General features: G+C 35.0%; 2 protein-coding genes across 3 annotated transcripts in view; one reads left to right on the forward strand and one right to left on the reverse strand.

Annotated features, from left to right (window-relative positions):
- The window catches only part of LOC150088725 (coronin-1C-like), a 244,800-nt gene extending 235,112 nt beyond the window's left edge, over positions 1-9,688 (forward strand). For both annotated transcript variants that reach the window (XM_090369628.1, XM_090369627.1), the window contains exon 11: positions 8,848-9,688. In XM_090369628.1, coding sequence (XP_090225754.1) covers positions 8,848-9,123 — 276 coding nt within the window. In that variant the 3' untranslated portion in view covers positions 9,124-9,688. The remainder of the gene's footprint in view (positions 1-8,847) is intronic.
- LOC150088726 (GPN-loop GTPase 3) overlaps positions 1-15,656 on the reverse strand; it is a 135,458-nt gene that overhangs the window by 17,243 nt on the left and 102,559 nt on the right. The gene's annotated exons all lie outside the window — the stretch shown is intronic.

Here is a 15,656-nt window from a genome sequence, read left to right on the forward strand (position 1 = left end):
TTTTTCAATTACCACTATTTGAAAAAATTATACCACTTTACACGATGCATATTTCCAGTTAACACGATTTTTTTTTTTTTTTTTTTTTGTGATAGTTGAAAAAGATTTGAATTGCATGCTAAGCTTACTGCACGTCGACGGGCAATGAACAAGTGTTTTCCTGCCTCAGTGTGTTCAATCAACCATCAGAAGAAAATGTGTTACTTGTTTGTCTCCCATTAATAAAGTCACTTGTAGACTTTCATTTAAAAATTAGAATTTTTATTAGAATTAAAATTAAAATGCAAGAGGTGGGAAACAAGTAGATCAGAAAATCAAATTATTTGCTTCCCTCCTCACATATGTAACTACCCAGTTGACCTTTGAATTTGTTCAAAATGTCAGCCTCAACTACCTGTGAACTGTGAGGGCAACCAACAACTTGCTGGCTAAAAGAAAACTTCCTATAATCAAGTCTAAACCTCTTCCCCTGTAATTTGAATTTATGAACAAAGAAAATTCCTCCTTTGTTCATTTTACTAACCCCTCTCAGAGCCTTTATAAGCCTCATTCAGGTCACCTCTGAAGTGCCTTGGTTGCCAAGCTCTGTAGTCCACAGAGTCTGTAGCCTACAGTCGGCCTTTTGCCGATCTTGCCACTTGAGTTACCCATCTTTGGACCCTTTCAAGAAGCTCAATCTCTTTATTCAGATGAGGTCTCCATACTGCAATGCAGTATTACAAATGTGGTCTTACAATTGCCTTACAGAGTGGGCTATGACTTCCATATCTCTACAGAATAATGTTCAATAAGTCATTGATAGGATACTATGAGCTTTCCTGGCTGCCTGTTTACACTTCTCAAAAAACTTAATATCTGCCCAGATCCCTTTCTTCCTTTACTGTTTTTAATTCAACACTACCAAGTGTATAATTTATTTTAGGGTGCTATTCCCCAAGTGTAAGACCTTGCATTTTGCTCCATTAAAACATACTCACTTTTCTGACCATTCTTGCAGCATGTTCAAGTCATCCTGAAGAAACACTGCTTGACACTGAACATTAACTACTCTACCAGTCTTTACGTTGTCTGCAAATTTTGACATCAAACCTTCTATCCATCGTCGATGTCATTTACGAAAATCAGAAACAACAGTTTGCCAAAAACCGATCCTTGGGGGGGGGGGGGACCCCACTTCTGCATCTACACCAATCACAACTGGGTGGCTGCAGGGCAGAAGGCATCTTAGAATTTTTCCAGTAATCCTAACATGTTCCAGCTTATACAATAACCTCTTGTGAGCAGCTGAATCAAATACCTTTCTAAAATCCAAATAAACTGTCAAAATTGTTTCCTACATCCAGCTCTTGAGTTACTGTGTCAAAATAGCTTACTAAATTAGTTAAATATGATTTTTCCTTAACAGAACCATGTTCTGTTATTCAGAATCTATCTAAATATCCCTGGATTGCACTCTTAATCATTGCTTCTAAGATTTTCTCTACACTGAAGCCAGACTAACTGGTCTGTAGTTACCAACTTCACTCTTAGAACTGCCTTTATGTATTGGCGATAAGTTGGCATCTCCAGTCCAAAGATGCCTTCCTAATAAACCTCAGTGGTTCAATACACTCCATGGAAGCTTCCCTGAAAATTACTAGATATATATGCCATCAACTTCAGAAGTCTCACTTGCTCAAATTTTTCTAATAAACAGTCATCTGTAATTTCAGAATCACTAATTTCATATGACTCAGCCTCACTTGCCCAGCCTCTTCTCAACTTGCAGGGTCTTTCATCAGTAAAGACATGCAAAGTACCTATTCAATTCATCTGCAACATCAGCTGGGTTGTCTAAAACTTTCCCACACCCAGTGCATAAGGGTCCGATCCGATTCACTTTTTTCTTCATAAGCAATCCATTAGTGTCATACTAAATCTTTTTTTGCTTTATAGTTCTCAGCTGCCAACTTTTAAATCAATTCTGAATCAGCCTAGATGATTTCATTCAAACCAAATCCATCATTACTGGAAACCTCTGGAAGATAATGCAATACCACTCCATACCTTATGGATCATATGGGAATGGTATTGACAAATGTATATCTAAATTCCACTCCTAAGATGGGCTGGTGGGTGCAGCATCTACTCCCTCTTACGAACACACATCCCCTATTAGAAAGCATGTGTTAATCCAAATCTATATCTCCACTATCTGGTGATCCAAAATGTGCCCAAAGCTCCACATTGCTGATCTTACAACATATTATGTGTGTGTGGTAGGCATACTTGATGGCTGTGGAATTCTCATAACTGGTGAGATTTCAGTTTTCTTTAGCTGGGCTGGACAGACCATTTGGTGAGTAGACAACCATAATCCTAATTTTTTTTTGTCAACATAATGTAATATTGTATCTTCTCATTTCAGGATTCAAGATTTCAATTTGTGAAGTCCTTCATGAGCAAATGTAGTTTTAAAAGTGAATGGCTAAATAAGAAACAGTAGAGGACTTCTCATTTCATCACAGGCACAGAAGCAGAGTGATAGTGAACTGTTTTAATCCAAATGCTCGAAACCTGTTAATATTACTTAAGGATTTTTTGGTATAAACTAGCATTATGATACAGGGAAAAAAAAATAAGCAGGATCAAGTTGGGTGCCTATTAGCTCTATCCAGCTGGTACAAAACATTCTAGAAATGGTTAATGTGTGTGCATCTGAAGTGTTCAAGATGTGGCTATCATGAGTGAACTTATTTGGGTGATGAAAGCTGTGACTTCAGATATGTCTTCGTATTTCCTACACTTGGAACAGTTCTAGAAGCATATTCACTTAATCCTATGAAAGTTAATTACCTTATTAGTGATGTCACCATGCTTCCATGAAGAGATTTTATCACAAACTAGGCCCTCATACTGCACATTGCAGTATGATAAAACAGCTTCACAAATGGGACTTGAAGAACTGGGCACTGATACATCACATTTTATAGCTTCATTGATTAGCTCTGACATTGGGAAGATTTCCAGGGAATTCAGAAGAAAATGAGATTACCAAAACATGTTATAAAGCATATCAGTAGCTGGCCCCTGAACTAGCAGCTGAGCACTTCTTGGAGCAGTGGGGAAGCCATTAAAGAATATTCTCTTAAATATATCTCATTGAACAAAGAGAAAAGCTGATGAATGCTATAAGCAATTAACAAACTGCATGCCTTCTAAAGAACAGTCAATAAAAGCAAACTGAAATCTATTGTGCATCCAGTAGAAAGAGTAGAATTTGTGAGACTAAAACAATTGAGATATTCTCAAGAAATTTAGATATAAATCCTTTTGAAACAGATACTTACTTCCTATGAAATAACTTCAAATTAATACTAAAACACATGCTGAAATTGTCATTACCTGAAAGGGAAAAGCTTCAACTTCTGTTTGGTACCAAAAGGCGATACACTTCAGCAAGGAATCATTAATGGAAAAGAAAATAAGATGCAATCAATCTTGCCAGAATATTTTCATTGTTTTCAGCATACTGAAAGATGTAACTATAGAAGTTTAAAAGACAAAAGAAAACTATAAATTCTGGGCTGCATTCCAGGTCTACCACACCATGCTGAACCCAGTGTAGTTTTGAGAGTGTTGAAAGATACCTCTGAAAATTAACTGTTGCTTTATAATGGATATTGAAGTCAATTCACTGATGAATGAGTGGAAACTCCAACTAGGAAGTGAAGCTTAGGAGAATTGCACATTGAGCTTTTTTTCCCCTAAGTAAAAAATCATCAATTAAAAGTCAGAAATATCCAACAGTAGCAAAGATCTGTGAATAGCAAATAAAGCTAGTCTTGTACTTTCCCATGGTAATGTAGATATAAAACAGTTTTTCTTGTTCTAGCAGTTGACTGATGGTAAAGATGTGTTGAAAGTTAGAAATTTAAATGCAAAACTAATATTTGTTGATGTTCTCTCAAGCAACATTAACAAGCCAAAACTTTCCTTATTGCTAAGATATTGTGCTAATTTTTGTGTAGATTGAATACAAAGGAAAAGCAGGCTAAGAGAAAAAAAACAGTTCAGCCAGCCATGGAACTGGAGGAAACAGGCAGCTGGAAAATCAATAGCAAAAAACTAAATTTCAGTTCTTGAAATTAAGCTGAAATATACAAAGAAGAAGAAAAAAAGTTTAAGCTATGATGGAATGAGTTACAAAAGCTAGAGGAAATCCTGCAATAAGAGTGAAGAAATCCTGAAAACAAAAAAAGGCTGCTTATATGCTACAAAAGAAACTGGGGAAAAGAAAAGATGGTGTAATTACTAACTACTACTTGCAATTTAATTTTTTTGTTGTATGAAACCAAACTTCTTTGTACTGTTGTCTCTGTTAATGAAACATTAAAAGCCATGGCCATATCCTCATCCAGGAAAATTCAACTTTCACACAGATTATCAACAAAACTTTTGGAAGCCTTCTCCTGCTCAGAGCAGGAAATATCATCCCCACTTGAATTGCTGCATTGTCTTGGTGAATGACATCTTTCATCAATGGCAGAGATGCCAGTATACACAAGACTTGAGGTAGTTCCATAATCAAAAAATTAGCTGGTGTAAAATGGTCTCGTAAATATGTGGATTTAGTAGACCATTCCTAAGGACAATGTTTACCAAGTAGATGAGCTGTGCCAAAAGTTGATGAGTAATTTTTTACTAGGAGTGTAGCATGTGGTGGTGCACCAGTCCACATGAATGTTGTGTTGTCAGCTATAATCCCTTTTCTGTAGAGTTAGGTATGATGGCACGGCATAGAAGATGAACATATTGAAGACCCATGACCTTGCAAGTTTTCAAACCCGTTGTACACTGTTACCAGAAAAACAGTCTAATGGTGAAGGAGGCAACAAAGCCCCATGACAATGTCTTTTGCACCTACAGGTCAGTTTCAGTGTAGTTACCTGTTGTCCAGTTGTGGCAGTTATGGGTTTCACCCCCCCCCCCATTTAGTGAAAAATTGGCTTATTTTATCTAAACCATGCAAAAGAGCCAACTTTGCAAATGTCTCTTGCTTTGTTAAATCTTGTACCAATTGCTACACATGCTGGATTTTATAAGGATAGCAGCATGCATTCCTAAGTGATAGCTACACTAAGCTATTCCATCATGGACAGATGGAATAGCTGCACTAGCTATTCCATCTGTCCATGAAATAGTAAATTCACCAATGCACCCTTCAGTAACAGGCCTGGTGTCCTCTTTTCTGAAACCTCTTAACTGGTTAGGATAACGCTGGACAGTATCAATTTCCTCCCTGTAATAATTTTGACAGATTCTCGTAGGAAATAAGTTCAGAAACTCAGATATGTGCTTAAAAAGTTCCCATCACCCTTGGTTTTGAAATACCAGAGGTTAATGACCAAAAACCAAGACCTGTAGTTGGTTTAATCATCTTTTCCGTCTATTTTATTTTTCTAGAATATTCAGATTTAAGCTGTCTGCAACATTTGAGAATATTGTTCTTGCAGAAGAAAGTTTGGAATGTTTCCTTAAGGTTCTCTAGAAACTTCTCTAATGGTATATATACAAGCGTGTTCTGCACCAAGCAAGAATTTTTGTATTTCCAAAAGTGTAAGTGTTTTAGAGAGCAAAACAAAGTGAACAGGTATTTTAGTGAATTAGTGTTTATAAAGAAGTGTTGTATGTATAAGTGTAAATCGTGAACTGTGTTTAAATTAGAAACAAAAACCTACAATTTCTTAATTGTGTTATGTGCACATACCTCAACCGTACATTAAATATGTTGTGTTCTTGCCAAAATAAGCCTGATAGCATCTGCTACTTTTTTTTATGTAAACCCCAAACATGAGAGGTATTAGAACCTATAGTACTTAGTACCGTGCTTGGGTTGGAGGTTGAGAAGACAAAAGAAGATATTTGTTGACATTGGACCTGAACTTCTGTAGACTAATTTTCAGGAAATACGTGTGATGCAAAGTTGTTCCAGAAAACAGCAGTTGAATGAATAAACGAGGAAGATGAAAGTTGGTTATGTGAGTTTGAAGTTGGACTGTAAATGGATGTTGGCTGGTGGCGGCACGTGTTCGGACTGTTTTGAAAGAGAGAGTGGGAATTATAGAAGCCAATTCAGAAGAACAGTGCCCATGGAAATATCTGTAGAAGAGGCATGCAGCAGAAACAGTGCGTCTATGAGAAAGCGAGTGGAGAGACTCTGTTAGAGAAGAATCATTAATTAACCTAACTGCCCTCTTCTGAATGGAATCAAGAAGCCTGAGAGAGGTTTTGGGGGCACCACCCCAGATGTGGGAACAATATTCCATGGCAGGGCGGATTTGCGATTTATACAGAGTGAGCAGCTGTTTGGGAGAAAAGTAACGCCGAGAGCGAAAACCAAGTTTTTTAGATGCAGAGGAAGCAATATTTGTAATGTGCTTGTGCCAAGAGAGATTAGAAGTCAGGGTAATCCCCAAAAGAGATATATCATTTTGCCTAGAAATCGGAGTGTCACCAAAGATAAGCATAGAAGCAGAAGAATCCTTTTTGTGAGATATAAGACAAGATTGAGTTTCAGAAGGATTGAAATCAACTAAGTTGTCATTTGCAGATTAGTGGTATTAAAACTGCAGCGGAAGCCACTGTCACAACTTGTGAGAAAAGTCTATGAACTCTATTTTGGATGTAAGGTCGGAGATTTCTAAAGATTTCCTGTAGCTCATGTTCAAGGACATTAACAGGCTGACTTAGAGGTAGTCATCATTTGATGGCTTTTGCTGTTCTGGTGATATAACGGGAACCTCAAGACCACATAAATGATTGTTATTTTTGCATGACCACTATTTCTGGGAAATCCAAGCAGAAAGTAGAGTATCCCAAAATGCCTTCTGCTCTAAGGCCGGTTTCTCACAATGATACAATGCCAGTGCTAAAGCCACCAGAAAATTATAGACTTGACTCATTCAGGATTGGAAACAGAGGCTCCAGAAGATACAGAACCCAGAAGGAGTACAGATCCAGACTTTTCAATTCTTGAAAAGTCTCGATCTGTACTTGTTCCAATCACTCAGGCAGAATTGAACAATTTGGTCAGAGATTTGGACCTCTCCAAAACCAGAGCTCAATTACTAGGATCACTGCTTCAGCAGTGGAATCTTCTCAAAAAGGGCGTCAAGGTGTCTTTTTATACGAAGAGGCAATCTAACATAACAAACTATTACTCCATGGATGGTGCTTTGGTTTATTGTAACAATGTCCAGGAATTAATGAAAGAATTACCCTGGAGCACGTCCCCGAGCAGTGGAGGCTTTTCACTGATTGCATCCAAGGTCAGTTTGAAAGCAGTTTTACTCCATAATGGAAATAAGTATCCATCTATACCACTGCCCATGCAATTCACACAAAGGAAACGAATGAGAACCTACAAGTTCTTTTGCAAAAAATATGTTATCAAGAATACAAATGGAATATCTGTGCTGACCTAAAAGTAGTAGCTTTGATGACTGGGTTGCAAAACGGGTAAATTCTGCTGTTTTTTATGCGAGTGGGACAGCCAAGTGAAGGATAGCCACTACAGGGTAAAAAAGATGGCCAGACCATTTAGAAACTTCACCAGGCAAAAATGTAGCACATCCTCCTTTGGTGGATAAGTCAAAAATCTATTTATCTCCATTGCACTTCAAGCTAGGTTTGATAAAAAATATATTTGTGAAAGAGATGGACAAAAAAGGAGGCTTTTCTTGTTTGAGGCAAAAGTTTCCTTGAATCAATGAGGCCAAAATAAAAGGGAATTTTTGTGAGTCCTCAAATAAAACTGCTATTCTGAGATGAGGAATTCACTAAAAAATTATATGCTGCAGAAATAACAGACTGGAAGGCATTCGAAAACATCTGCCGGAACTTTTTAGGCAATGAAAAATCACAAAATTACAGTGAATTGGTGTATGAGCTAATTTTACCTTACAGAGAGTTTGGATGCAACATGTAGTTAACGCTTCATTTCCTACATTCCCATTTAGACTTTTTTCCTGAAACCTTGGGAGCAATCTCTAACATAGTGAAAGGTTTCACCAAGATATTTCTCAAATGGAAAAAAAAGATACCAGGGAAAATGGAATCCAAATATGTTGGCAGACTACTGTTGCATGGGAGACATAAATGGCAGAAAATGACAACAGAAGTGTTTTTGTTATCAGATATAAATTTTTGTAAATAGAATAAGATTAAAAGAGCCATTGTTCAATATTTAGTACTGTGTACAGGCCTCCGTAGCCAAGTGGTCAGGAGCGGGAGTGCAGTAGCACACACACTCTTTGAGTTGACCGGAGTTCAAGCCCCTGACTGCTGAATACGGTCGATCTGCCAATCCGCATTGGACCAGCATGGCAGATTATGGTCCATTTCCCTCAACATGAATTGTTGAGGAGGCTTCCATCCTGCAGTGGGTTGATAATGGCTGCACTTTACCTTTTATGTAGCATTTTCTTGAAATATATGTCAGGTTTTTTTTGACAACCCGTGTAATCAGATGAAACTTCCATAAAGTCACAAATTTAGAATTCTTGTAGACCACCTAAATCATCAGAGCTTGATTATGCAGCAATAAAATGGTGATTAACGACCATCTGAACACCTCAGTTGTCACTTAGTGCAAGCAAGTAGAGTTGTTCAGTAATGTTTTGCATAAAAATGTAACTTGTGTAGTATTAAAACTGAAAACCACATCCCTCTGTGACCACTGTCACAGAGGGACGATGATACTGTTTTTTCTATGATCGATTTTTCCCCCCTCATACTTTTGGACACCCAAGTACATCAGTACAATTAATTATTTTAAAAAATTTATATGCATTACTTTATTTTCAGAATGAGAAGATTGAGGAACTACTGGAGGAAATACGTAAATTGAAAACCACTATACTCAAACATGAAGTTCGCATCAGAGATTTAGAAAAGAAACTTAATCCCTGTGAACCGTCTGAACCTTTGCCACAAGCACCACAACTGCCACCATCTCCTCACCCAACAGAAAAAGTAGAGCATTCTTCAGCTGATACCTCTAAACATGAAGAAAATGAAGTAAATGAAATTGCCATGAATAACAACCATGGTGAATCTCACATGTTACCAGATGAAGTGTAGTTGTTAATTTTTGGCTTCTAGGCTAAGCCAAAATGTACAAAATATGGTTGTGCTAAAAAAAAGAAACTGAATTGATGAAGAGCACAGATTCTGCTCCTATTCCATTGTTTAACAACGAAAATTTTTAAAATTCCTTTTTTTAAGCAAGCCATCAGGTGTCAGTGACAACCGAATTTGCAAGATGGCTTTGAAAGAAGTGCCATAATATCCCGTATGCAATTCCACAAAAACTGAGGAATTTCCTATTTTATGGGTAAGTTGTGTACACTGCAGGATGATGATACTGTAAATGCAAATAGTGGTAACAATTGGGAAATTATTGCCATTGTTTATGTTGAATGAATGACTTAAGACTAACCTCATCATTTTCATTTCACTCCAATAAAAGCTCTCAGAATGTTTTATGTAAAGCCCTTATTTTTGGCATTAATGCTTTTAAAATATCTCTGACCCGTGCACCCTAACTCTTCAGAATAGTTTCATGTACAGTTGTAGGGAGTAAAAAAATACCATTGACCTTTAGTTTTTGGGATTAAAAAGTTCTGGTAAGGCATACTTGTATTTAATTTAGTAAAAAAAAAAAAAAAAGCAAGCCAGATAAATTTCATATTTTAAACAAAGTTGGGATTATTATTTTATTATTTATTTATTATATTTTTGGCAAAGTAAAATCTATTAGTATTTTCTCTCTCTAAATAAAATATTTGAGGGTAAGCAAATTTAACTTGTTTTAATGATGATTATAGGCTCAACTAAATTTAAATAGTGTAGGCTGCTTAAAGTATATATATATAAAATTTTCTTTTTGCAAGTACTTTTTTTGTGTAATGGCCATCTAAAGGTTTATAAGGTAAAATGTTATATCAGCAGAAGGACATTAAATATATTTATTTTGTACAAATGTATATTCCAATTTTGACTCCATTTTAGTACTTTTTTCTTCAATATGTTAACCTCTGGTAATACAAGTTGCTCAATATATGAATTTTCAGGTTGTACAGAAATGTAATACCACGAGAAAAGAATTCTCAGCGCCATTATCAATTATTTGTTACAGATGAGCACAGTCAGGTGTGAATACCATTCTGGAAATGGTGGTGGTTGATTGCATTTAATTTAGAAACAATATCTAGGTTAATTTGTTTGTGTGTGTGTATCATATCAAACTGATTATAATGAAGGGACAAGGGATATTGTCTAAGCAATAAATATGCTTCACACTGATATAGAAGCGTGTAATAACCTGTGCAGCAAAATATGGCATAGATTGTTACATGTTATTGCTTAATCTTCTAGTCTGTTCTACTTAATACATTCATTGTTTGAAAAACTTTTGTCATCCACGAAAAGATGAATCCTTGTATCAGCTGTTGTTGGCTGACTTGAAACAAATATTTAGCTTTTGTTTTTTTAAGTGCTTTAAAAATGTTTTTTTTAAACAAATAGTTTGCTCATTTTGCAGTATTACTTTTTGTAGTATGGCCACCTTTTTATTTGATATGTTTTTATGTTGTGTAATTGTAGATACTTTTTTTAAAAAATATAAATGCTCTGCTAATAGTTGGCATAATTCCAATACTCCCTTGTTTTTATCTGTTTCAATGAAATATTTGCTAGTATTTTACATCATATTTAAAAACAAAGACTGTAATTTTTGTTTTGAAATTGTTAAACCAAAGGATTTACAGTGTTTTGTTAACTCAGATTTCCCCCCCCATGGTTTTGATAACCAGAAATGTGATATCCACAACAAATAACCCAGTAATTATTTTCTCCAGTCATCACATTGCATCTGATTATTGAATCACTGAGATGACAGAGGGTCTAAAAACTGAATACTTTCTCACTGAGAAGTGCAAACCAGAGAAATGTATCGTCAGATCATATTTCTGTATACACTTCTTGCAACTAGTCAGTCACGTGATATGGAGAACCAGATATCACACGTATATATTGCTGATGTAACTTAATAGCACATAACCCTTTACTACCTCTGTAGATCCTCATTTAAGTACAGTTGTCATTTGTTACATTTAGAATATTCCCTGTATTGAACAACAAAAAAAAAATCATGCTGGCCTTTTCCTTAAATTATTAAATAACTGTTAAATTGGCAGATAAAATTGAGTAAAGTAAATGGCTTCGTTTAAAATATGCTATACATTTGGATACTGAGATTGTTTAAGTTGTTTTTTTAAATGGCATTCGTTATGCAACTAGTCTGAGTCCAAATTTTAAACCTACAAGAAAGCCACTATCCATATATTTCCACTTGTGATATGTAAATGACTCAACTGGAACTTTGAATAAATATTTTATTGCTTAGCAGTATCTTTAGTTTTCTTTTATATATATATATATATATATATATTGTTTATAAAATATATAGAAATACACACTCTGAAAGAGATCTTAAATTTATTTCTCAGTGCATATCCTAAGAAATTTAAAGATAAACAAGAAAACCTCAATTTGAAGTTGATTTACCAATGCATAATGGCTTCAGCTTGTGGTTTCCAGTCTAGTTTATATGCAGTAACACAGTCATTTTCTCTTTGTTAGTTTTTTTTGCCCACTTTGCTGGGTACCTTCTTAATATCCAGTGACTTTTCATGGAAAAGTACAGCACTGTTTTATCATCATTGTACAACTATGACTTCACCATCCTGAATTACATTACACTTCCTGCTATAATGTCACCAAATATAAATTTGCCTACAAGACTAATCTGGGATATCCCAAGAAAAGCCTTCCATCTCCAAAGTTCATCTGCCACCCTTCAGAAGCTTTAAATGTGTTATCTCCAAGAAGTAGCTAATGCTTGTGTTTTCAAGATTACTCCACTTATCAGTACTCCTTCACTATGCTTCTGTAGAAATCACCTGTATAAGCAGTGGTCCACATCACTGTTTTTACAAGGTCTAGTTTTCTTTCTTTGGAGGCCTACTTTATCTTCTATGGAGTCTCAAACAAATACAATTTTTCTTACGCTCTTCCAACCACAGATCGTTCCTTCTGGAATTCTACACTTGAAAAATATACTCCATTAACTCTTTCAATGATTTTTTTTCCCCCCTTCAACTAGATATTCTTTCTTTGGTGGCCATTTCTTCATCTTACTGATTTACTAATTTTGCCATGTATTTTTATTTCTGGTGCCCTAGAATTTACTATGTTTTGAGAAAACTAAATCAAAACCAAACTGTCTGGCCTATCATAATGCTGAAGTGAAGTCACATAATTTATCCATAAATCACTTGTCAGTTTGTGTATATTTTTTGTCTAGTTTAGCCCTTAGCAGTTTTTCTTACTCTTCCTTTCCATTTTTTGCTATCCCAAGTGTAACACCTAGTCAAAGAAAGGATGTTGTGCTGTTGTTTACAAAAATTTACTTTTAAATGTAATGACCACTTGACAAGTGGTAGCCATATTACCTTCCAGAAGTAGCTGTTTGTAATTAGCATTCCATTGATATACTCTTTTATTGCATCTCTAGCTGAGGGGAGAAATTGGGTATCCACAATAATTACTCTGCAACTGAATTGAATATATCAAAGCCAGTGTTTAGCTAATTTCTCCTTTTGGAAATATGGTAGTAGGATGTAAAGTAGATAAGAGTATATACAGTATTCACTTTTTTAAAATAATTTGTTTTGGGGGACATGACCATACCCACAGTATATTTGAAACTGCAGTATATTGAGTTTGCACTGTATTTGTATATACGCAGGTTTAAAATTTTGTTCCCTTAACCTCTAACAGTATGGTGGTTTTGTCACCCAGTTTGAAAGGGCTGGGCTCAACACCTGTGTATGATTGGAGGAAGCTCTAATGTTCTCTTTGATTAAGGAACAGGGTTTTTTCTCGGTGATAATGCACAATATGAACTTGGTTGCTTTAGTACCTAAAACCTAGCAATAAATAGTTTGTAAATTTGTTCCCTTAACAAATTAATGAACTAGAAAATGGAAGTGACTAATAATTTCATGTTTACATTTTTTGAACAGAATAAGTTTTGTTAAATTAAGTGTGTAAAAATGTAAAAAAAAAAAAAAATTAATATGATTAGTATAATCCATTAGTAGGCTAGGTCACACTAGCCTAGGTCACTAAGAAGAATTAAAAAAAAAAAAAAAAAAAACTTTTTAGAAATAGTTGTGTACACGACCATTGCTGGGGTAACTATAAAAAAGGGGGACAGTAAAGGAGATTTTCAACAGAGAGACTTGGTTATTTGCCATGTAAAGAGACCACACTAAAAATGGCTTGTTTGATTTTTCCCTTCCTCAGGGATAGAGGAGGTATAGAAAATGTAGAAATTAAATGGGTATTGTGGATATGAGAATGTAGTTTATCAGAAGATAACAGGGCAAAAAAGTCAGGTTACCTACTGAAACTGCTCATGTCACAAGCAGTTGCTGGAAAGCTGAATTCAGAGAATCAGGCATTAAGGTGCCATACATTATTGAGGATATTTTTCTGTGTGTGGATGGCTGAAAGAGGTGATTTTGCCCATTTGTGTGTGGGGGGGGGACTCGTTACTGCTCAATTTTTACTCATGCTGGTTTGGGCAGACTTATACTGTTTAGGCTATAAAGTTTTACCACTGGACTTGGTAAATAAATACTTTATTTACTAATGTTTTATGAGTATATAGCCTGCCTGTTTCCTCCAGGTTTGGAAAAAAACAGGCAGGCTGCTAGTCTGATATGCAGAGTAAGTTAACTCGGTAAAATTTACAGTCCTCTTAAATCAGGTATAGGTGTTAGGGATCCCCAGTGTGTTTAATTAAGCTCAAGAATGGGAGGAGTACTACTACTAAGAAATAAATCCAAAACAATCTCAATAAAATTGGCTACATTTTGGATTTCAATATCAAAATCCATCTTCACGCCAGATTGTACTACACTAAACAATTCAAAGTTCTTCAGTGTTCTTCCATGGTCAAGCTTTAGAATTCCTCCCAAACCCAAAAATCTAGGCCTGAAGAAGGATTTCAATATTGGAATCCAAAATATAACCATTTTATTTAGTTATTGGGATTGTTTGGGTCTAACTGTATAAACTGTCCTTTACATACCAATAAATTAATTAAAATACTTCTTATGAAAGTGTCTTTCTTACAAATTAACTTTATTATTATTATAATGTCTAGTTCTTGCGAATTTTATAGAAATAAACACAAAGAATAATAATAAATAAAAAATTATCAGGTACATGACAATTTAGACCTGAAAACAGTCAAGATAATAATAATAATTAAAAAAAAAGTAGATTTTAATCTGGATTTATTATAAAAGCCATGCATTCCTTCATTTTGTGAAGGAATACATGGTTTTTAAACATGACCGGGGTTCTGCAACTTATTTAAACTTTTCCTTAAAGAGAAGTGATGCTAGGAAATCTACATGCTATCAGACAATCATTATTAAGTTAAATTTCTCAGTATAGCTTCTGTTCAACAAAGACTTTGAAAATCCAAAAACAGTCATGATCATGTCTCTTTTCATGCTGTTCTAGGGTTACTAGAATACAGTTGGATTGAAATTATGCAATTCCTATTTTTAATTTGTAGGTGTTAATAGAAGTTTTTTGGTTCCATTTTGGTCATTCTAATACTACCACTGTACTTAGCAGTTGGAATGGCGCAGTCTGTCTCAAAACTATTTTTTTTTAAGGTTTCCTTTTTTTTATGCCATGTTTTCTTTATTGAAAAGTAATTTCAATTATAGCTGTTATTTCAACCAACAAGTAAATTATACAGCAGTTGTATATTAGTTGTAAATTTTTCCCACAGAAAACTTCCTAAAAAAACATGCATACAAGTATTTAAACTATCTCATGTAATCTCATTTATGCCATTATTAAACTCTTGCTCTGTACTCGTGTGGATTCCCTGCAAGACCTCAGAAAGTACTCTGATGGTAATAACACTTAGCTTGTTTTGGCAATATAGCCATTAACTTTACCAGGTTGCCAAAGCAAGGTGCTTCTTCATGTAAATAGGCAAAAACTAATATGAATGGTTCCTTGATATTAAACCCCGTGATATTCTCTCTCTCTTTAAACTTAAAATATAAATCCAGGAATTGCTTTGGCAACTAATATCATTGTGCATGTGTTTCTTGATTGTGACCATAAATATCACTCACCTTGGGATGCCTTTCCTGTGGCTAAGGAAAAGTTAAAGCTCACCTTTAATGTTTATATAAACTTAAAAAGTGAACTTTATAAATTTATATTACATGGTTTAAATGACAGTAATCACATTTGTGATTAGACTGCTTTTTTAGAGATATCATCACACAAACTTATCAACAAACTGTTCACACTACAGAATGAGGGTGATTGATAAAATGTCAATCTATATCAATGTCTGTGAACTTCATTCTAAATGTGACATTCTACAAACTATATATAGCAAACTCTTGTATGCTATAATTGCCACTGTTGTAACATTATTTTGCAATCCACTGGAACATTACATGATCTTTCTACTGTGCTTTACTATCCAGCAGCTCCTTACAATATTA

Source organism: Mastigoproctus giganteus, chromosome 3, assembly GCF_048544385.1.
Source record: "Mastigoproctus giganteus isolate SK-2022 chromosome 3, ASM4854438v1, whole genome shotgun sequence".
In the NCBI taxonomy this organism is placed as follows: domain Eukaryota; kingdom Metazoa; phylum Arthropoda; class Arachnida; order Uropygi; family Thelyphonidae; genus Mastigoproctus; species Mastigoproctus giganteus.